Here is a 25,203-nt window from a genome sequence, read left to right as displayed (position 1 = left end):
AAGGAGTTGAACCTGCCCAAGAACCGCCTTATATGTGACATGCCCACCAGATGGAACTCAACGTTGGCCATGCTGCAGCGGCTGCACACGCAGCAGAGGGCCATTAATGAGTACCTGTGCAACTACGGCACCAGGACAGGGTCAGGGGAGCTCGGTTTTTTCTCACCACGCCAGTAGGGCATGATCAGGGATGCATGCACTGTCCTGTCACCGTTTGAGGAGGCCAGAAGGATGGTGAGCAGTGACAGTGCATGCATCAGTGACACTGTACCTCTTGTCCACCTCTTGGAGCATACGCTGCGTGGAATAATGGACAGGGCACTTGAGGCAGAACAGAGGCAGGAAGAGGAGGACTTCCTTGCCTCTCAAGGCCCCCTTTATCCAGACAGTGTTCCTGCTGTGCCACGCATCACACAGGAAGAGGATGAGGAGGAGGAGGATGATTGTGTCAGCATGGAGGTGGAGGCTTGCACTCAGCATCAGCAGCAGCAGCAGTCCTGTAGGGATGATTTACAGTCCCAAGAAACCTGTGGACTTGTACGTGGCTGGGAGGAGGTAGCTGCGGATCATGTTGTCCTTAGTGACCCAGAGGACTCCGGACCGAATCCCTCAGGTAACCTACGCTACATGGCCTCCCTGATCCTGCAAAGCCTGCGGAAGGATCCCCGTATTCTTCGGATCAAGGAGAGGTAACATTACTGGCTGGCCACTCTCCTTGATCAACGGTACAAGCGTAAGGTTGCCGACCTTATCTTGCCGTCGCAGAGGGAGCAGGGGATGAGACTAGTGATGGCCGAACGGTTCGCCCGGCGGTCGTTTCGCGGCGAATTTCCGACATTCGCGGTCCGCACGTTCGAACGCCTTTTTCCGTCGTTCGCCGCGGCGGACTTACGTGTTTAATGTATACAAGAACTTTAACCTTTGGTGACACGTTTATCATGTGATACAGGACAGCCAATTGAGACATGACAGCACATGGACACTTGTACATTCCCCCTAACCTATAAATACACCCGATCCGGTGGCCATTTTACATTCTTTCTTCTGTTACGATAGGGACAGGTTCCTGTGTGGAGTAGGGAGAGATAAACCACTAGCTATTTGGTACACAAAAGTTCTTTTCAGGACTGGTATAGGTGTTAGGTGTTGATAGGTTTGCTGTGCTGCTGATTCTTGCAGCAGCCTGAGTGTCTTTTGTTAGTTTAGAGAAAGGGAAAGGACGGTGTATGCTACAGGGACAGCCAGATTAGTCTTTCATCATCATCATCATCATCATCATCATTAGCTGTTACTATCAAGGTCCACAAAAGAGCTGTTCCAGTAACCACTAATCGTTCTCTTTTTTTGCCAATTTGTATAGGGACAGGAAGGAAGCAGTGTTGTCAGGCAGTGAGGGTAATTTTAAAGACTTGCTGTTATTATTAGTTCCACAAAGGTTCTTTTCAGGACTGGTATCAGTGGTACAGTAATAGGCTTGTACATGTATAATATTCTTTCTTCCAAATATAGAAAGGATATTATACTTGACTGCTGCCCTTCTGCTGCAGTCTGCTAAACATTCACAACTCACTTGTTCCACAAAAGTTCTTATAAGGACTGGTAACTTGGTATAGGGTGCTACGGTACATAGGCTTGAGTGCGGTACAGTCTGCTGTTCTGTAAGGACCGCTATCGGTCCACAATAGATAGGGTTGACGTGCACCACTGCTGACCGCTGCCCTATACTGCAGCAGTCCTTCAGCGGTATAGGGACTGACGTACAGTCTGCTAATCACTAACACACAACCTGCTTGTTCCACAAAAGTTCTTATAAGGACTGGTAACTTGGTATAGGGTGCTACGGTACATAGGCTTGAGTGCGGTACAGTCTGCTGTTCTGTAAGGACCGCTATCGGTCCACAATAGATAGGGTTGACGTGCACCACTGCTGACCGCTGCCCTATACTGCAGCAGTCCTTCAGCGGTATAGGGACTGACGTACAGTCTGCTAATCACTAACACACAACCTGCTTGTTCCACAAAAGTTCTTATAAGGACTGGTAACTTGGTATAGGGTGCTACGGTACATAGGCTTGAGTGCGGTACAGTCTGCTGTTCTGTAAGGACCGCTATCGGTCCACAATAGATAGGGTTGACGTGCACCACTGCTGACCGCTGCCCTATACTGCAGCAGTCCTTCAGCGGTATAGGGACTGACGTACAGTCTGCTAAACACTAATACACAACCTGCTTGGTCCACAAAAGTTCTTATAAGGACTGGTAACTTGGTATAGGGTGCTACGGTACATAGGCTTGAGTGCGGTACAGTCTGCTGTTCTGTAAGGACCGCTATAGGTCCACAATAGATAGGGTTGACGTGCACCACTGCTGACCGCTCACCTATACTGCAGCAGTCCTTCAGCGGTATAGGGACTGACGTACAGTCTGCTAATCACTAACACACAACCTGCTTGTTCCACAAAAGTTCTTATAAGGACTGGTAACTTGGTATAGGGTGCTACGGTACATAGGCTTGAGTGCGGTACAGTCTGCTGTTCTGTAAGGACCGCTATCGGTCCACAATAGATAGGGTTGACGTGCACCACTGCTGACCGCTGCCCTATACTGCAGCAGTCCTTCAGCGGTATAGGGACTGACGTACAGTCTGCTAAACACTAATACACAACCTGCTTGGTCCACAAAAGTTCTTATAAGGACTGGTAACTTGGTATAGGGTGCTACGGTACATAGGCTTGAGTGCGGTACAGTCTGCTGTTCTGTAAGGACCGCTATCGGTCCACAATAGATAGGGTTGACGTGCACCACTGCTGACCGCTCACCTATACTGCAGCAGTCCTTCAGCGGTATAGGGACTGACGTACAGTCTGCTAATCACTAACACACAACCTGCTTGTTCCACAAAAGTTCTTATAAGGACTGGTAACTTGGTATAGGGTGCTACGGTACATAGGCTTGAGTGCGGTACAGTCTGCTGTTCTGTAAGGACCGCTATCGGTCCACAATAGATAGGGTTGACGTGCACCACTGCTGACCGCTGCCCTATACTGCAGCAGTCCTTCAGCGGTATAGGGACTGACGTACAGTCTGCTAATCACTAACACACAACCTGCTTGTTCCACAAAAGTTCTTATAAGGACTGGTAACTTGGTATAGGGTGCTACGGTACATAGGCTTGAGTGCGGTACAGTCTGCTGTTCTGTAAGGACCGCTATCGGTCCACAATAGATAGGGTTGACGTGCACCACTGCTGACCGCTGCCCTATACTGCAGCAGTCCTTCAGCGGTATAGGGACTGACGTACAGTCTGCTAATCACTAACACACAACCTGCTTGTTCCACAAAAGTTCTTATAAGGACTGGTAACTTGGTATAGGGTGCTACGGTACATAGGCTTGAGTGCGGTACAGTCTGCTGTTCTGTAAGGACCGCTATAGGTCCACAATAGATAGGGTTGACGTGCACCACTGCTGACCGCTCACCTATACTGCAGCAGTCCTTCAGCGGTATAGGGACTAAGAGTTTTGTCACAGGGTCATTTAAAAAATGACATGCAGAGGAAGAGGCAGGCCCTTCCGCAGGGGTGGTAGGGGTAGGGCAGGAGCAACAGGCTTGAGCCAAAGTGGGAAGTTGCAGAAGGTGCGTTCAATTACTTTAAAGGATGCACCAGACTTGGTTGAGTGGCTCGCTCAGCCTTACTCTTCTGCACCCTCCTCATCCTCTCGATCTGCACCCTCTTCTTCACTCTCTGCTATGTGCACCCCCAAAGACACTACCACCAACAACACGACCACCACCACCACCACCACATACCTTCCGCTTGAGTCACTGGAATTATTTTCCGATCCATATCAAGAGGACATTTCTGATGCGCAGCCACTCTTGGTATTGGATCAGGAAGAGGAGGTAGCAACAAGCGCTACTCAGCAGTCTGACGCCAGTACCCAGATCAGCCCAAGGAGGAGGTTGGTCCCCGGTGTTGCTGCCTACTCCGAGATCTCTACTTATAGCGGTGGGGAAGGTGACGTTGATGATGACGTGTCTAGTGATGTCACGTGGGTGCCCACAAGAGAGGAAGAGGAGGGGAGTTCAGAGGGAGATATGGACCAGCAGATAGGGAGGAGAAGCAGCAATGACTTACATTGCACAGCAGGGACAAAGCAGACTGCAAATGTATCAGGAGCGAGTCATCGACCATGTACGGTCACATCTGGCGCTCCCAGGACACCGGCACATGGCTCCGCAGTGTGGGCTTTTTTTAACGTGTCCGCTGCTGACAATAGCGTTGCCATCTGCAATCTTTGCAGTCAACGCGTTAGTCGCGGTAAGCCCAATACTCACCTAGGGACGACCGCCTTAAGAAGGCACATGAGCAGCCATCACCGAGCCCAGTGGGAGCAACGGAACACACAAAGCCACACTGCAGGCTCTCACCGTCCAGCCTCGTCTTCTACTTCTCCTTCTCCTCTCTCCTCACAATTGTCCTCCACTCCACCTTCCATCACGCCAAGCTCACATTTTTCTGCAAAAAGGCAGGCTTCCGTGGGCCTAATGTTTGAGCGTAAAAAAATGATGATGCCGGATAACCCTCTTGCCCAACGGTTGGCGGCTGGCTTGTCAGAACTCATAGCCCGCCAACTACTGCCATATAAACTGGTGGACTCGGAGGCCTTTCGCAAATTTGTGGCCATTGGAACACCACAATGGAAGGTCCCAGGAAGGAAGTATTTCTCAGAGAAGGGCATCCCAGAGCTATATGGCCATGTTCAGCGGCAAGTGAATGTATCTCTGGCACACAGTGTCGGTGCCAAGATACATCTGACCACAGACACGTGGTCTAGCAAACACGGGCAGGGAAGGTATATCAGTTTTACTGCCCACTGGGTGAACCTTCTGACGGCCGTCAAGCATGTAACCCGTGGCACCCGTGTAGATTTGGTTTTACCGCCACGGATTGCATGCAGGCCTGACTCTTCTTCTCCTCCTCCTACTCCATCCTCCTCCCTCTCCTCCTCAGCTGCCTCCTCCTTTTCCGCTGCTAGCGTCTCTTCCACTGCACCGCCCAAGCTCCCCAGAACCTATTCCACATGCCAGGTGAGACGTTGCCATGCCGTGCTGCGTCTGTTGTGCCTGGAAGCAAAGAGCCACACTGGCCCGGCACTCCTTTCAGCTTTGCGTTCACAGGCAGATGAGTGGCTAACACCGCTCAATTTGACAGTTGGTAAAGTGGTGTGTGACAACGGTGCCAATCTGCTTAGCGCATTGAAACAGGGCAAAATCACGCACGTGCCGTGCATGGCACACGTCTTAAACTTGGTCGTGCAGCGATTCCTTGTCAAATACCCTGGGGTCCAGGACATCTTGCGGCAGGCAAGGAAAATCTCGGCCCATTTCAGAAGATCTTACACGGCCATGGCTCGCCTTGCTGACATTCAGCGGCGACACCATCTGCCGGTCAGACGTCTTATTTGCGATTGCCCGACGCGATGGAACTCAACCTTCTATATGCTTGATAGGCTGCTCCAGCAGAAACGTGCAGTTAACGTCTACCTGTATGAACTCTGCGAAAGAAACGGTTCTGGGGAGCTGGGTTTTTTTTCACCGCGCCAGTGGCTGCTCATGCGCGACACATGCAGACTTCTGCGGCCATTTGAGGAGATCACCAAACTGGTCAGTCGCAGCCATGGCGCCATCAGTGACATGGTACCTTATGCCTTCTTTCTGGAGCGTGCATTGCGTCGTGTCATTGATCAGGCTGTGGAGGAGCAGGAGCGGGAAGATGAGGAAGTCGCAATGCTGGATGAATTCCCAGGGGGGGCTACTCTATCTGAGACAAGTCAACAACAGGAGTCTGATGAGGAGTCAGAGGAGGATGGTGCCGGGGCGGATGAGCAGGAGCAAGAAGAGCATGCTTTAAACCTTTCTGGGATCCCTGTTGTGCGTGGATGGGGAGAGGAGAATGAAGAGGACGACATTATCCTGGATGATGAGCAGGAGCCAGGCCACCACACCGCTTCCACTTTAGTGCAAATGGGGGCCTTCATGCTCCAGTGTTTTAATAGGGACCCCCGTATAAAAAGCATGAGGGTCAAGGACCAGTACTGGGTGGCAACGTACTTAGACCCCCGGTACAAACACAAAATGGCGGAAATGTTACCGCCGTCGCAGAGGGCTGTCAGAATGCAGCACTTCCAGGCCTTGCTTCGAGAAATGCTGCATTCTGCTTTTGCGTGCGCTGGCAGAGGAGCAATTCCCACTCCCAGAGAAGGATTTGCGGGTACCAATCCAACAGCGCCTGCAAGAAGAGGCCGGTTTGAAGATGTGTTGGTGACTTCGGATATGAGGTCATTCTTTCAGCCGACCCATCGACAGGTGTCATCCGGATCCAGCATCAGGGAACGCCTAGACCGTCAGGTGTCCGACTACATTGGGTTAACGGCCGATGTGGACGCTCTGAGGAGTGATGAACCCCTAGACTACTGGGTGGGCAGGCTTGACCTCTGGCCAGAGCTTGCCCAATTTGCAATCGAACTGTTGGCTTGCCCCTCATCCAGTGTCCTGTCCGAAAGGACGTTCAGCGCAGCAGGGGGGATTGTGACCGATAAGCGTACTCGCCTAGCTCACCACAGTGTTAACTACCTCACATTTCTAAAAATGAATGAGGCATGGATCTCGGAGGAATTCAACACATGTGACCAGTAGACCATGTATATGTCTATAAACTATTTTTTTAATCAAGCACACAGACCTTCTTAATTCATTTGGCTCACTTCCTTGACCCAAAAAAGCACACCGTACTATATGCCCCTACCCTCCTCTTTGAAGAGGTTGAGCGGTGTCATATTTCTACTGGGGCTGCTTATGATATCCCTGTGCTGTGCTGACTTCCTCCTGGGGGTTCTTATTATGAAGGGATCACACTATCCCTGTGCTGTGCTGACTTCCTCCTGGGGGTTCTTATTATGAGGGGATCACACCATCCCTGTGCTGTGCTGACTTCCTCCTGGGGCTGCTTACGGTGCTGCTGTCAGTGCTGTATGTCACGGTGCTGCTGTCAGCGCTGTATGTCACGGTGCTGCTGTCAGCGCTGTATGTCACGGTGCTGCTGTCAGCGCTGTATGTCACGGTGCTGCTGTCAGCGCTGTATGTCACGGTGCTGCTGTCAGCGCTGTATGTCACGGTGCTGCTGTCAGCGCTGTATGTCACGGTGCTGCTGTCAGCGCTGTATGTCACGGTGCTGCTGTCAGCGCTGTATGTCACGGTGCTGCTGTCAGCGCTGTATGTCACGGTGCTGCTGTCAGCGCTGTATGTCACGGTGCTGCTGTCAGCGCTGTATGTCACGGTGCTGCTGTCAGTGCTCTGTATTACGGTGCTGCTGTCAGATGCCTCTATCACGGTGCATGTGTCATTCCGGTATGTCACGCTGCTGGTGATCATCTCCTGCACCCTCTTCTTTGCCTACCCTGGTCCCTGACCTTCCCTCTCCTCCATTGCCTTCATTAGCTCCATAGTCCTGAATTGTTAGAACAATTTCCCAAATAAAATAAAAATGCTTGTAGTTATCGATCCCAAATTCACCTCATACATGTATTATGTCATTGTCCAGATGGTGGGACTACGTTTTACCCCCTAATAATTACCACGTGGCCGCAAATTCGACATGAAGGTTTGCAAAGTTCGCCTCCCATTGAAGTCAATGGGGCCCGCGGCGAACGTTCTGTTTCGCGAACGTTTGGGTCCGTTCGCATTTCGCGTTCGCGAAACGTCCCGTCGGAAGTTCGTCCATCACTAGATGAGACATCTCCGGGAGGCCTTGCAGAAAGGTCTGTGCAACGCGTTCCCAGAGACTGGGAGGTTACAAACTCCTGGTCCTAGACAACGTGCTGCTGAGGCATCGGTCAGAAGGAGCGGTGGAGAAGGTGGCCGTCTGACCAATGCATTCAGACAATTTTTTAGTCCGCAGCCCCAAGGTATGATCGGTTCCAGCAACCATCGCCAGCGTCTGATTTACATGGTACAGGAATACCTAGGGGCAAGGTCAGACTTGGACACCTTCCCCACCGAAAATCCTCTGGCTTACTGGGTCTTGAGGATGGATCACTGGCCAGAGCTTGCACAGTATGCAATTGAGCTACTGGCCTGTCCTGCATCCAGCGTTCTTTCAGGACGCACCTTCAGTGCTGCTGGTGGCTTTGTTGCTGATCACAGGGTGCGCCTGTCCACCGACTCAGTTGATCGACTGACCTTCATCAAGATGAATCAGTCTTGGATCACCCACAGCTACCAAGCACCTGAAGCTGATGTAACCGAATAATTTTTTTAAAAATATCACATCCCTTCAAGACTGCCTATGCTGATGCGAGTGACTGTCATGTTATGTTGATTGTCTATCCTCTTCCTCCTCCGCTGATATGTTGGAAGAACATTTTTGGTTCTGGGTGATGCCACCAGCCCAATTTTTCAGCCCCTGTTTAACAGGGGCGTTTAATTACAATTTTTTATGCAATGCTTTGTAGCAGGGCTCATTCCTGCACCACAACTAGAGTATATGGTAGAGGTTGCAGTGTCATGGCACCAGCACCAGTGCCTAAGGCCCAATTTTTCAGCCCTTGTTTAACAGGGGCGTTTAATTACAATTTTTGATGCAATGTTTTGTAACAGGGCTCATTCCTGCACCACAACTAGAGTATATGGGAGAGGTTGCAGTGTCGTGGCACCAGTGCCTAAGGCCCAATTTTTCAGCCCCTGTTTAACAGGGGCGTTTAATTACAATTTTTGATGCAATGCTTTGCAGTCAGGCTCATTCCCGCACTACAACTAGAGTATATGGGAGAGGTTGCAGTGTCATGGCACTACGGCCCAATTTTTCAGCCCCTGTTTAACAGGGGCATGTAATTACAATTCTTGATATAATATTTCACAGCAGGGCCCGTTCCTGTGCCCACCAAGAGTAACTGTGAGGACTTATAGTGTCGTGACACCAGCACCACAACCACCAAAGGCCCAATTTTTCTACCACTGTTCATTAATGGCATTTACCGTATATACTCGAGTATAGGCCGACCCGAATATAAGCCGAGGCCCCCAATTTACCCCCGAAAAAACTGGCAAACTTATTGACTCGTGTATAAGCCGAGGGTGAGACATGCCTGTCCATCCCTGTGTGTGTGTCCGTCCATCCCTGTGTGTCCGTCCATCCCTGTGTGTCCGTCCATCCCTGTGTGTCCGTCCATCCATCCCTGTGTGTGTGTGTGTCCATCCATCCATCCATCCCTGTGTGTGTGTGTCTCCATCCATCCATCCATCCATCCCTGTGTGTGTGTGTCTCCATCCATCCATCCATCCATCCCTGTGTGTGTGTGTCTCCATCCATCCATCCATCCATCCCTGTGTGTGTCTCCATCCATGTGTGTGTGTGTGTGTGTGTGTGTGTGTGTGTGTGTGTGTGTGTGTGTGTGTGTGTGTGTCCAGCCTACCTTTGTCCCGAGCCTCCGTCCCGTGCCTTGCCTCCTTGCCTCCGTCCCGTGCCGTGCCTTGCCTCCTTGCATCCGTCCCGTGTCGTGCCTTGCCTTGCCCCCGTCCCGTCCCGTCCCGTGCCGTGCCGTCCCGTGCCCTCTTCGTCGGCGGCCATTGTAAAGTTCAAAAGCTGCGCCGCCGCCTTCGCCTGTGATAGGCGGAACACTGAATTTCCCAGCAGCCTGTGTTCCGCCTATCACAGACGTCGTATCATCCTCGTCCGTAGTACGAGGATGATACGATGTCCGTGATAGGCGGAACACAGGCTGCTGGGAAATTCAGTGTTCCGCCTATCACAGGCGAAGGCGGAGCCGGAGGCGCGGCTTTTGAATAGAATGGCCGCTGTCTGTCTGCTCGACACGCTGATCGAGCGGGCAGACAGCGATGACTCGAGTATAAGCCGAGGGGGGCACTTTCAGCCTCAAAAAAGAGGCTGAAAATCTCGGCTTATACTCGAGTATATACGGTAATTACAATTCTTGATAAAATCGTTCACAGCAGGGCGCTCCTAGCGCCCACCAAGAGCTACTTTGAGGGCTTACAATGTTGTGGCAACACCAACACCTTGTTCCGCCATTTCTGCAGAGCATATAGGGCAGGCCCCTACTTTCAAACATCCAACTTACAAACGTCTCCTACTTGCAAAGGGAAGGAGACAACAGGAAGTGAGATGAAAAAAGACGGACGGCAAAACAAATTATACAGGGGTGATAACCCTTCCCTATGTTTTCCAAAAAGCTTAAAAATAGATTTTTTGACTGGAGCTACACTTTAAAAATGTACCAGTTGAAAATTACAAACAGATTCTGCTTAACACAACAAACCTACACAGTCCCTGTCTTGTTTGTACCGCCTGTATACTGCTGTTCTGAGTATATAGGGCCTGGGGGCCACACGTATTTCCTTTTTTTAACATGGGTACGCGTTCCCCTTAATATCCATACAAGACCCAAAGGGGCTGGTAATGGGCAGGGGGGTTACCCATGCCATTTTTCTCAATGATTTTCATCCATATTGCCGGAACCAGATATAACATTAAAACCGCAAGCAGTTTTAAATAACGTTATTTCCGTTAAATGTCATTTTGTGCAGGGACTGTTCTAAACACGGGAAACACGTGGCACTTTACAGGCATACTATAGACACCCCCCAGGCACGATATTTAAAGGAATCTTTCACTTTTTTTTTCACTTTAATCGTCATTAAAATCAGTGCTCCCGCCAAAGCGGCCATTTTTAAAAACATTTTAGGCATTGACCCATGTCCCCTGGGGCAGGAGCCAGGTCCACAAACCCTTTTTAGGACAGTATCTTGCATATTAGCCATTAAAATTAGCACTTTTAATTTCGAACGTTCGAGTCCCATAGACTTCAATGGGGTTCTAAAGTTCGTACGAATTTTGGGTCCGTTCGAAAGTTCTGGTGCGAACCGAACCGGGGGGTGTTCGGCTCATCCCTACTAGAGAGCTTTCCTTTTTTCTTGGGAGAGTACAGACAGAGGATCAGGTGAGCATGAAAACTCCTCCTACAAGCTTTACTAGGAACTGATAAAAGTCACAAGACTGCTATATAATACTGATGAGAAAAGTTATTTAGCAGTTTATATTTACTAAAATAATTGCATTTCCATGTTCTGTGTACTGTGGGAGACCAGATATAGTGAATGCAGGGTCCTTGATTTAGTAACACTTTAACTTTGTAAAGATTCTTTAGTATATGTACAGAAACTGTTAAAGGTGTATGGTATTTCTGAAGTCAAAAAGTAGCCTTATGGTATAAGGAAATGTAGTAAAAAATTGTTGCTCATGCAATTTCATAGATATGCCAGTTACAGCAGACAATGCAGCAATTATCACTTATGTGTCCATACAATAATAATCACACACACAGCTCACTGTACAAATTCAGTGATGCCGAATCTGACTGAACTCCTGTGCATGCGTGGGAGTGACATCATCTCCTCCCGGCGAATGAAATCTGCCAGCGATTGAGACCTGGAAGCTGGCCATCCGAAGATATCAGTGGGGAGCTTGGGTATGTCGCATCGCTGGAGCCGAGGTGAGTATAGTTCCACTTTAAATACTGCACGTTAGTACTACTAAAATACCTCATCTAGTAGCATTTAATGAATTACAAAACTTTTTTGGAAAAACGCTATTTTACCGCTGATCTTAAAGCTGTGGATAATGTTTCATGAATTGAGCCCATTATTAGTAACAGTACTTTTATAAGATTGTGTTTCTAACCACTGAAAAAGCTAACAGTGCAAATGGTATTAATTCATATAGTGTATGTTTCTATATTCTAACGTTATTAAAACTCTAATAATTATAATCACAGAAACTTATAAAAAAATATTACAGCTTTATTTGTATATTTAGAAACATCAAATCTATGTATATTTACCCCCCAAAAATTTTAATTTAAATGAATGGTGTGAAAATATGTGACATGTTCGTTGCAGTTACAAAGGCGCAATTTCCTCAGATGATATGTTAAGGCTAGCAATACACGGTTCAAATCTCTGCCCATTATTAGTTCAAATTATTAATGGGCAGGCTGAATGTACCAAGTTTAAGACCATTGGGCAGAAGTGACGTTTGACTTCAGAGACTCTTTATCGAGATTGTAGTTGCGGGGTGTCAGACTGACACCCCACAACAACGATAGCCGCGATGCTCGCCCACGGGGGCGCGCAGCGGCTTAATATCCTGATCACGTCATATGACATCGGAGACTCTTTACCGAGATCGTAGTTGCGGGGTGTCAGACTGACACCCCGCAACAACGATCGCCGCGATGTGCACCCCGGGGGTGCGCAGTGGCTTAATATCCTGATCATGTCATATGACGTCCGGTCAGAATATTAAAACCACTATGCCGCCGTGCTTTTGTTATAGGGTGGGCAGCAAGTGGTTACACTAAGAACACACAAAGAATTAAGTGTTACCATGTTTTTATTGAACACACCATGTAAACATTCACAGTACAGGTGGAAAAAGTATGTGAACTCTTGGATTTAATAACTGGTTGAACCTCCTTTGGCAGCAATAACTTCAACCAAACATTTCCTGTAGTTGCAGTTCAAACGTGCACAATGGTCAGGAGTAATTCTTGACCATTCCTCTTTATAGAACTGTTTCAGTTCAGCAATATTCTTGGGATGTCTTTGGCTGCCATGATCAAATGATCAGGAACCATTCATTCAGCATGGTGCCCAGTCATTAGTTTGAAACCAGTGCTGTCAGTGGGTGCCAACACTGCAATGTCCAGTTAATGCCCAGTTATCACAGCCATGAAAAAATTACCCCTTCAAATGTCACAGTGAATGTTTAAAAATTAACACAAATAAATACCAAAAGTAAAATTCTGTGGAAACTACAAACTCCATTTAAAACCATGCAGAGATAACACTTTCTAAGAACTGGGAAGTTATTAAAAGTTTAATGATATGGGGTTACCATGTAAAGATAAAACACAAGTAGTCAAAACTGGGCAGAAGGTATTCAAGAGCCCTTTGCATTTACCACATAAAAAAAACAAAAAACAAAAAAAAAAAAAAAAAAACACTGGAGCCACTTACACAGGGTCCGCAGACAGGAAAAGGAAACTGAGTAATACTAACTGTGGTTGCTTGTGTGTAGACTAAAACAAAGTGGTTTTTAGCATGATGGAAATGAATTCACTTATATCCACTGCACAGTCTCCATTTTTATCTGCCACTTGTAGCATTTCTTCAAGCTCTTTGTTTGTGAAATATAATCCAGCCAATTTGGATGCTTCTCTTAAATCTGCAGCTGTTATTTTTCCATCATGATCTGAATACCAGATAAAGAAAATTATTATACACTTTTTTTTTAGAAATTTCATACTGCTTCAAAGATTTAATTGGTATTAAACATATCCTGAAGATAAACATATAGTAATATAGCGTGTGTGTGTGTGTGTGTGTGTGTGTGTGTGTGTGTGTGTGTGTGTGTACATGTGCTCTTCTGCCCAGATCTTCTGTATTATTGGTACTACTACTGTATTAAGAATAAGGAAACACTTTGGGAAAGATCATGAAGATCACGGGGAAGAGAATGATAGAAGAAATATCTGTTATTTTCTTCCTAAGCCCATTAGAAGTTCAGTAGTTTAGGTGAGATCTAGGATGGAAACTGTCATATTTGGTGTCAAATGTATCTGTGCTTCCTTAACCACTTCAATACCAGGCACTTAAACACCTTCCTGCCCAGACCAATTTTGAGCTTTCAGCGCTGTCGCACTTTGAATGACAATTGCGCGGTCATGCTACACGGTACCACAAATAGAGCTTTCTTTTGGTGGTATTTGATCACCTCTACGGTTTTTATTTTTTGCGCTACAAATAAAAAAATACCAAATTTTTAAAAAAAATATATGTTTTTTTTGTTTCCGTTTCAAAACTTTGTAAATAAGTACGTTTTCTCCTTCACTGATGGGCACTGATGGGGCTACACTGATGGGCACTGATAAGGCGGCACTGATGGGCACCAATGAAGTGGCACTGATGAGGTGGCATTGATGGACACTGATAGGTGGCACTGATAGGTGGCACTGATAGGGGGCACTGACAGGCGGCACTGACGGGCGACACGGATGGGCGACACGGATGGGCACTGATAGGTGGCACAAATTGGCACTGATAGCTGGCACGGATTGGCATGGATGGGCGGCACAGATGGGCATGGATAGGTGGCACAGATGGGCATGGATAGGCGGCACAGATGGGCATGTGTGGGCACTGATAGGCAGCACGGATGGGCACTGATAGGTGGCACAGGTGGGCACTGATAGGCGGCACAGGTGGGCACTCATAGGCGGCACAGGTGGGCACTCATAGGCGGCATTGTATTGTTATACTGTACTAATGGATGCCAATCAGTGCCAAACAATAATGCATGCCAATCAGTGATGCCCATTGTGGGCACTGATTGGCATCCATTGTGGCACTGACTGGCATCCCTGGTGGTCTAGGGAGGATTACCTTTTGTTGGACATCCCTGGTGGTCTGGTGCCATCCCTGGTGGTCCAGTGTGGGCATCCTCGGGGGGGCTGTGCTGATAAACGATCAGCACAGATCCCCCCCTGTCAGAGGAGCAGCCGATCGGCTCTCCTCTACTCGCGTCTGACAGACGCGAGTGAGGAAAAGCCGATCACCGGCTATTTACACTGTGATCAGCCATGATTGGACACGGCTGATCACGTGGTAAAGAGTCTCCGTCGGAGACTCTTTACCGAGATCGTAGTTGCCGGGTGTCAGACTGACACCCCGCAACAACGATCGCCACGATGCGTGCCCCCGGGGGAGCGCAGCGGCTCATAATCCTGATCACGTCATATGACGTCCGATCAGGATTATGCAACCACTTTGCCACCGTCAATTCCTTATAGGGCGGGCGGCAAGTGGTTAATCTTTGTTTGGTTCCAAAGATTAGGGATTTGTAAAGCAGACCTAAGGGAACTCCACGTATTGGTCTAAACAACTACACCTAATTTGGGATTCCCCAAGGCAGTGGCGGCCTGTACATAGGGGGTGCCCGGGTGCCGCCCCCCTCCTGTAGTCCCAAATTATTTTATTTTTTTTAAAAGGCCCTTTAAAGAGAGATAGAGAGAAAAAAAGGCCTTTAACTAAGTGGACTATGTTCGGGCGCCAGATGCAGTGCACTATGGGAAGCACCACGTCAATGCAATCACTAGGTTGCAGACGTGGAGCTTCATTTGCGGGCTTTTAACCCGCCTTGCAGCACAGTACAAAGCGCTGAGTAGCTTCTGCTCATGGAATCACTACGGACGGGAGCATTGTTGTTTAAATCTAAAGGTTACTTCTGAGTTTCGTGTAATGCGAAAACTGGAAGTGATGTCGGCAGCTCCATTCTTCAGCCCGAGTGGAGCTGCTGGAAGGTAAGCTCCTAATTTAATGTGTTGTGTTAAATTATTCCCTCTGCCTTTCATGTTCATCTGTACCTTTCAGAACAGTTCCCCTGCAAGATGGTGAATTACATAAGTATCTGAGCATGCACCATCACAACGCTACACTTTGCTTAAAGCTTAATCAGTCTGTGGATATATCAGCGTTTGTGCCTTTTGCCAAAGAGCCTTCACTTCTACTGAACTGATAGGTTGAATAGTCATTTAACCCTGAGAATGGCTTTTTCAAATAGTGACATAGGAAAGGTGGCTGCAATGACTGCAGATGGAGCTAAGTGACCTCTATAAAGGGATGGGGTATGGCTCCCATCACACATAAACTATAACTTGAGAAAACAAATCTGATCAATGGTTATTGTAAGTACAATATGCTTGGTATGTCATCAATGCTCTTTGCACGGCTTTACTGCGATAATGCTTTTTTGTTGCAAGACAGTCAAAGGGTCATGGGCATGGAGACATCACAACACAAAGGGGGTTAATTCTAAACGAAAACTAAATGAATAATAGACAGGAACAATTTTTGAAGATAAGTAAACAGGTTCGACATGTAACAATTATTCTATAATTATTATTCTAATGCTTTGTTATTCATACGTAAACAACTTGAAGTATTATGGAGTATACAGGCTGTATTTTGTGTGATACAGGCTGCATTTGATGTGACACAGGCTGTATTTGATGTGACACAGGCTGCATTTTATGTGACACAGGCTGCATATGATGGGACACAGGCTGCATGTAAGGACGGACTTCGCTGGGGACACCTGATGGCATCTGGTGGCAGGCAACGGGACAGGTGACACGCTCAGGAGTCCCACTGATTCTGCATTATGGTGAGTTGAATGATTTAATTTTATATTAAAATGTAATAATAGAAATAATGTGCTTCAATCATCCTGACACCATAACAACCATGGTGTCAGGATGATTGAAGTGCTAACACCAGGAGTTTGGAGTATTTTTATCTGCTGATTGTTAAACTTTCTAGAATACACATATTTCTATTGTTGTGAAGGATCTGGGCCCACTGTCCCTCCACCGCTCTCCCTCCATCCCTCTTTCATCTCAGATGCTAACCACACCACCTTGGAGCCACGCCTACTATTTCGCTGAAACCATGCCCATTTCCACCAAGTAGGAGGGGTCAAAAAGGAAGGGCGGGTCTGGTGCCCCCCCATCCTAAAACTTCACCAGCCACCACTGCCCCAAGGGCTAACCTGGATGATATATTAATTTATTACACGTTTTGTACATTTCTTTACCTGCTGTTCTATCCATTATTAAATGTAGGTACTTAAGTTCACCATCATACTTTATGAGTGCATCTATAAATTATTTCTACATTACATACACACAAAAAATCCCTAATACTTTTCAAGTGGCATCAATCTAGCACACATTCTAGCACAAACTGGCCTTCTGTATCAGCTGAATTGGTCTGTCCAAGGTCTGGAATGACTTGTCTCATGACTACAGAATGTTGTGTTGTAGGCATCTGGAGTTGAAAGGAGCAAATGGAACTGCCTCATAGAGGATACCAGCAGTCCCAGGACTCTTCAAGACAAAATTGAAAAGTCTGAATCTGGGAGCAGAATGTCTGAGTAAGGAAAAATCTGGCTTGAGTTGTATCTAGAATAATACCCAGATATTAGAAGCAATGAGTTGGTTGCAGCACTGACCCCTAAAGGTCCAGGACCCAGCTGAACCTCTGCAAAGTCCGGATAGTTGTGATAAATATGGTCTGCTAGCACCTTGATGTTTGCTCAGAGGAGGTTGTCTAAATATCCCTCAGTGGGGATGCCCGTGGAGTGCAGCAAGTCTAACACAGGGGCCTGCAATTTGGTGAATACCTGGGGTGCAGAAGACAGCCCTAATGTCAGGGAACCCACAGCAAAGGCAAATAAAAACTGGTGCATTGGAAATATGGGGAGATGCAGATACAGATGCAGGTGTGCTTAAGGTCCACAAACGTCAGAAAGTAACAGACCTCATAAGAAAAAATTGTTTTTTTGTGCGTTGCGCTGCTGGATTATATATGTCCTGGATGGGGGGAGTGAGGAAGGAAAAAAGAGGGGGTTTTTTATGGGGGAGGGGAAAAAGGTTTGGGGGAAAAAAAAACGCTGAAGTTGATAAATTGGTGTGGCGGATTTAGGGATGTCAAGTCTGCTTATCACAGAGTTTTGCAATCCTTGCTGTGTATGTCAGTAAATGCAGCAGAAGTAATGGATAGCTGGCAGGATCACAAATTATAGTCCACAGTTACTGGTTGTGGAAAATAGTCATAGAAAGGGGATGATTTCTTTAGCACAGGCAGGTAGGCAGCATGTTCAAGGATAGAAGGTACCTTGTAAAAGACATATGAACAGAAGAAAAACCTATTCACAAATAGTCCAAAATTGCCCTCTCGAGTTTCCCACACAGACAGACGACCAGTCTTTTTTTGTCCTAACCCCTCAACCTGCACAAAAAAGAAAACTAGAAGAGGCAGAAGAGGGGGGAGAAGAAACAAAACCCAAAGAAAAGTTTGCCAAACTATAAAAATCTACAACCTTTCTTCACATACCCTGGTCCCAGATGAAATCTCTCTACTTAATAAAGGACTCAACTTCGCACCCACCAGCCAGCCCAACCCTTTCACTTTATTTGTGGATCTAAACAAATTTATACGTAATCTCACAGTGAAACGCTTTTTCAATATCAAATCCAATAAGGAAATTCCCAACAATACCACAATACCCAGTATGTACAATACCTCTCCTTTATGTACAAAAAATATATACCAAGATGATCCCTGCCTAGCCATTTTGGAAGAATTATACAATATGAATGAAGACCCCGCCGTCACCACCATTAGTCTCTCAGACACTTCTTGCATTTATTATCAACCAGATTCCCCCCCAATAAAACACACTTCTCTTAGGCCAAAATCCATCTTCAACCCCAGCCAGGCAAAAGGCCCTTACATACAAAGTTTCTACCAGGTTGTGTATGCAGATATCAAACGACTTTGTAAATTAAGGCCACCCCCCTCCCCCCTGCATCACCACAGGAACAACCTCACCCCACAAGAAGCCCGGGCTCTCCAAAGTCTAGCAAAAAATAACTCTATTGTCATCAAAACAGCAGACAAAGGAGGTGGCATAGTAATCCAGAATTCGGAAGACTATCAAAATGAGGCCAACAGACTACTCTCCGATAACAACACATACAAGCCCTTAAAAAGTGACCCGCTCCCCCTCTTCTCTATAGAAGCTGAAGCACTCATAAAACGAGCCCTTGGAGATAATATTATTACAAAAGCAGAAGCTTCCTTTCTATCCAAAACATATTATAACACTCCCTATTTCTATCACCTTCCCAAAATACATAAAAATTCAGAGAATCCCCCGGGGAGACCAATTGTTGCCGCAATGGAAAGTATAACCAGCCCCTTTTCTATCTACATTGACCATTTCCTGCAACCACTGGCACAGAATCTCCAAACTTACATACGAGATGGTACACACCTACTAGAGATCCTAAAAACCTACTCCTGGGAGCCCACCTACCAATGGGTGTCCTTAGATGTCAATTCCCTCTATACTTCAATTCCCCATGCTGTTGGCCTTCAGGCAGTAAAACACTTCTTAGCCCTAGACCCATCCCTAAAAACTGCACAAGCAGAGTTTATCTTAGATTCCACAAAGTTCTGCCTCACCCACAACTACTTCTCCTTCAATAAAAAATTCTACTTACAAACCCAAGGGACAGCTATGGGTGCCAATTTTGCACCTAGCTATGCAAACCTGACAATGGGCTTCTGGGAAACTCTTTACATTTGGAACAACAATCCATATACAGAGCATATTATATACATAGGTCGCTATATAGATGATATTATCATCATATGGGACAACACCGGACCACCCATAGACCACTTCGTCTCACACTGTAACGCTAATGATCTAGGCCTATCTTTATTGTTATTTTTATTCCTATTGTAATTTTATCCTTATTTTTACCTCTATTTTTATTGATTCTTTATATATTTTTTATATATATTTTTTATATATAAAAAATTTCTTTTTTATATATATATATATATATATATTCTTTATATGTATTTTCTATGTATTTTTTCAATTTTTAACAACCTTCTTTTAATTCTTGCAAAATCCACTTCTATTTTATACCTTTAACAAGTATTTTCATAATTTTTTAAAACAATTTTTAAAACAATTAAATAAATAAAAAAGTTCCAACTCCTATCACTTTTTCCCACATCTTGTCCACACTATCCAACTTGTATCCACATACATTGATGGACACACATACAATAATCACATACAACCAGCCTGCAACACATGAGCAATCAACACCATGCTTTGGTCGGAACAGCTCCGCCCCATAAGGTGGAACCTAAACGACTAATTAGAACTGCCCCCTTTCCCTATTTAAACCACTCCAAACATAGTAACCCAGATGCCTGATGAAGGAGCACGCATGCTCCGAACGCGTGCAACGTAAACCACAACGAAACGTCATCGCAGTGCGCCCCTCAACATAACAATGAACGGACGAACGGACCTCCCTGGCGCTGTTACACCAAGCCGTGCGACGCTGGGAACCACCGGCGCCACCGGACGAGAGATACAGCCGAACGAGTTACCGCTTCTCCTCGAGAGCCCTGCGATGCCCTCTAGATACATGATGTGCCTGAAACCTTTTGGTAGAGTGTGAGTGCATAACTTCACAAATTAAATGTCTTTGATTCAACAATACTGCACTTAGATTGGCGCTGTTTTTTCTTCTGTTTATATGTCTTTTACAAGGTACCTTCTATCCTTGAACATGCTGCCTACCTGCCTGTGCTAAAGAAATCATCCCCTTTCTATGACTATTTTCCACAACCAGTAACTGTGGACTATAATTTGTGATCCTGCCAGCTATCCATTACTTCTGCTGCATTTACTGACATACACAGCAAGGATTGCAAAACTCTGTGATAAGCAGACTTGACATCCCTAAATCCGCCACACCAATTTATCAACTTCAGCGTTTTTTTTTTTTTTTTTTTCCCCAAACCTTTTTCCCCTCCCCCATAAAAAACCCCCTCTTTTTTCCTTCCTCACTCCCCCCATCCAGGACATATATAATCCAGCAGCGCAACGCACAAAAAAACAATTTTTTCTTACTCTGTACTTTCACTAGAAGTTTGTGCCTGCAGCTCTGCTTTATGGACAAAAAAACATACACACATGCGCCCACGTGTGTATACACATACCACTCACATCAGAAGAGTTACACAAGCGCATCGACCTGCCCAGATACTCCCATAACAATACCACATACACACATCCACATCCCCCTCCCCTAACAATCAATCAATTTGTTGTTTTTATTATATATATATATATCTTTTATATATCTCTTTTATCTTTTATCCACTATTATTATTATTTTGTATATATATTTTTTTATATATATTTTTTTATATATATTTTTTATACTTCTCATTATTATTCTTTCCAATTTTTCCAGTTTTCCCTCCCTTTTTCTTTTTTTTTTTTTTTCTTTTTTTTTCTACAATGGACATGCTTCAATCAGTAGAGCATTCCAAATACGTTTTTTTAGATGAATTATTTTCGCAATTCCCAAAAGACTTTTTCAAGGTACATTTCAAAATAGGAGAGAATGTATATATGAAATTATGCACACTATTTAGAAAAATTGAGGATTCAATCATAACACTTAATCACCAAAAATGGGACAAGTTTTTTCTTGAAAACTACCTTTCCTCCAAAATTACCCCGAGGGGCCTCAGAATAAAAACTAGATGTGCCTTCCTCTCACCCGATCTCCAAACCGAATGGGAACATATCTCTGAATTTTGTTCCCAAAAATGGATAAACATCATTTTGAAACAGCGTGACCTCAAAAGCACGTCTCTTTCAGAAAAACTAAAAAATCAGATACTAAACCTCACTAAGGAGACACCAAACCTTCCCAGCACATGGCTAGATCTACTAAAGAAAAAAACAAAATTAGATGAAGATAAACTAATTAAGGCAAAACTCAAAAAAATGAGACGAGATGTGGATGACTACAACAACAAAAGGGTCTTCCAATGGAAAACCAATAACTCTGCTCCAGTGCCTCTAATGCAGATCCAATTTCCACCGTCCTTTCGGCCCTTCAAAACCCACCACCCTCCTATACTTCCCTCCCAATATCCCTCCCAACATCCATACTCAAAACACACCAACCAACCAACACAACACATATCGTCCTACAATCCAGAACCCATAAGGGAGAACAGCCCCCACACCTCACAACCAAAACCTAAACGGTATAGAAAACCAAAAAGAAATATAGAAACCCTACAAAATAGAAAATATACCACTACTCCTATTGACAGTGCAATTAATAACAAACCAACAAACACCCCCAACCAACACAAAAATAGTAATAAAAATAATACCAATAGAGGTGATAATACCCCTCCAGGACACACAAAAAAGAGTAATCAGGCTACCTCCAATACAACCACTCCGGATGTTCCTGTAAAACAGTCTCTCCAAAGCACACATGATACTAACATTCCAATGGGTCAATATAAAACCTATTCACAAATAGTCCAAAATTGCCCTCTCGAGTTTCCCACACAGACAGACGACCAGTCTTTTTTAGTCCTAACCCCTCAACCTGCACAAAAAAGAAAACTAGAAGAGGCAGAAGAGGGGGGAGAAGAAACAAAACCCAAAGAAAAGTTTGCCAAACTATAAAAATCTACAACCTTTCTTCACATACCCTGGTCCCAGATGAAATCTCTCTACTTAATAAAGGACTCAACTTCGCACCCACCAGCCAGCCCAACCCTTTCACTTTATTTGTGGATCTAAACAAATTTATACGTAATCTCACAGTGAAACGCTTTTTCAATATCAAATCCAATAAGGAAAATCCCAACAATACCACAATACCCAGTATGTACAATACCTCTCCTTTATGTACAAAAAATATATACCAAGATGATCCCTGCCTAGCCATTTTGGAAGAATTATACAATATGAATGAAGACCCCGCCGTCACCACCATTAGTCTCTCAGACACTTCTTGCATTTATTATCAACCAGATTCCCCCCCAATAAAACACACTTCTCTTAGGCCAAAATCCATCTTCAACCCCAGCCAGGCAAAAGGCCCTTACATACAAAGTTTCTACCAGGTTGTGTATGCAGATATCAAACGACTTTGTAAATTAAGGCCACCCCCCTCCCCCCTGCATCACCACAGGAACAACCTCACCCCACAAGAAGCCCGGGCTCTCCAAAGTCTAGCAAAAAATAACTCTATTGTCATCAAAACAGCAGACAAAGGAGGTGGCATAGTAATCCAGAATTCGGAAGACTATCAAAATGAGGCCAACAGACTACTCTCCGATAACAACACATACAAGCCCTTAAAAAGTGACCCGCTCCCCCTCTTCTCTATAGAAGCTGAAGCACTCATAAAACGAGCCCTTGGAGATAATATTATTACAAAAGCAGAAGCTTCCTTTCTATCCAAAACATATTATAACACTCCCTATTTCTATCACCTTCCCAAAATACATAAAAATTCAGAGAATCCCCCGGGGAGTCCAATTGTTGCCGCAATGGAAAGTATAACCAGCCCCTTTTCTATCTACGTTGACCATTTCCTGCAACCACTGGCACAGAATCTCCAAACTTACATACGAGATGGTACACACCTACTAGAGATCCTAAAAACCTACTCCTGGGAGCCCACCTACCAATGGGTGTCCTTAGATGTCAATTCCCTCTATACTTCAATTCCCCATGCTGTTGGCCTTCAGGCAGTAAAACACTTCTTAGCCCTAGACCCATCCCTAAAAACTGCACAAGCAGAGTTTATCTTAGATTCCACAAAGTTCTGCCTCACCCACAACTACTTCTCCTTCAATAAAAAATTCTACTTACAAACCCAAGGGACAGCTATGGGTGCCAATTTTGCACCTAGCTATGCAAACCTGACAATGGGCTTCTGGGAAACTCTTTACATTTGGAACAACAATCCATATACAGAGCATATTATATACATAGGTCGCTATATAGATGATATTATCATCATATGAGACAACACCGGACCACCCATAGACCACTTCGTCTCACACTGTAACGCTAATGATCTAGGCCTATCTTTCACTTTTGAATCCAGTCCAGATACCTTACCCTTTTTAGATCTTGAACTCTGTCATATCAATAAAACCATCTTCGCAAGAAACCACATAAAACCCACTGCAGGAAATTCATATTTACACTTCCAAAGTTGCCACCACCCAAGGTGGATCACCAATATCCCAAAGAGTCAATTTAATCGTTTAAAACGAAATTGTACTCACAACTCAGATTATATCGAGCAGGGCACTCTGTTTAAAAGAAAATTTGAAGACAAAGGCTATCCCCCCACCCTAGTAGATGAAGCCTTCACCAAATTCCTGGACACCCAGCCAGTAACACACCCGGTCACACCCCAACCACATGAAACCACACCGAACAAACCGACTGTCCATTCCCAAACTCACAGCACCAGATTCATTACTCAATATCACTCCCAACACAAAAAAATGGAAAAAATCTTCAAAAACCATTGGAGTATCCTTCTAGAAGACCCTCTGTTAAAAACCTCCATAACAGATACCCCCAAGATAACATATCGTAGAGCACGCAACATAAAAAGTTTTATCGCCCCGAGCAAATTAAAAACCGATAACAAACCAAAGCCACTCAGGACATTCCTCACCCTGAAGGGCATGTACCAATGCAAGAAACAAAAATGTCTCACCTGTAAATTTGTCCAACACCGCCAAAAATCTTTTACGACAAAGGGCAACACATACCAACTAAAAGAGTTCTACAACTGCTCCTCTGAGTTTGTAATATATGCAATCCGCTGCCCTTGCAATCTACTTTATATAGGGCGTACCATTCGTACCCTAAGAAAAAGGTTTGGCGAACATCGCCGATCAGTAGAAGGGGACTCCAATCTCACTATCCCACGACACTTTAAAGAACACCATCAAGGGTCCACAGAGGGCATGCAAGTATGGGCCCTTGAACAGATACCTGGATCCTTCCCCCTCGCAGAACGTTTCAAACGTCTCTGCGAGAGGGAAACTTTTTGGATATATACGTTAGACACCCTCACGCCTGGAGGCCTCAACGAGGACATAGAAATCAACTCAGTTGTCTAATTTTTACCCATCACACTTTTTCCATGAGATTTTTTAATGAGACTTAAAATTGCTTAGCCGCCCCCGCCCCCCCCTCCCCCCTCCCCTTCTCCCCCCCCCCCCCGCCCTCACCTCCACAAATCAGTATCCACGCGCCTTTTTCTGATCCCACTATAAGTGGGTTCACACACGTACGAGTGCGTGTGCATGCGTATGTATGTATGTATGTATGTGTATGTATGTATATATATATATATATATATATATATGTATGTGTGTGTGTATGTGTGTGTATGTGTATGTATATATATATATATATATATATGTATGTGTATGTTCTGCTCTAACATCCACGTCTCATTTTAACACCATTTTATTGTATTTTACAGTACCAAATTCTCACAATATCAAATCCTATCAATATACATGTCTCTCACCATGTTATGTCATAATACCCACCATAGAAATATACCTTCAGCAATTTAATTAACAATTTTTTGCCCCTTTTTCATTTTAATTTTA

General features: G+C 45.2%; 1 protein-coding gene across 1 annotated transcript in view; it reads right to left on the bottom strand.

Moving 5' to 3' along the window:
- Window positions 1-12,451: 12,451 nt before the first annotated feature.
- The window catches only part of LOC143930233 (uncharacterized), a 43,175-nt gene continuing 30,423 nt past the window's right edge, over window positions 12,452-25,203 (bottom strand). The window contains exon 5 of the mRNA XM_077454374.1: window positions 12,452-13,330. Coding sequence (XP_077310500.1) covers window positions 13,158-13,330 — 173 coding nt within the window. The 3' untranslated portion in view covers window positions 12,452-13,157. The remainder of the gene's footprint in view (window positions 13,331-25,203) is intronic.

The sequence above is a fragment of the Lithobates pipiens genome, unplaced genomic scaffold, assembly GCF_037356315.1.
Source record: "Lithobates pipiens isolate NorthernLeopardFrog02 unplaced genomic scaffold, aLitPip1_a1.2 Scaffold_25, whole genome shotgun sequence".
NCBI classification, from domain to species: Eukaryota; Metazoa; Chordata; class Amphibia; order Anura; family Ranidae; genus Lithobates; species Lithobates pipiens.
Note: the sequence above shows the minus strand (reverse complement) of the source record. Positions and strands in the feature narration are given on the sequence as shown.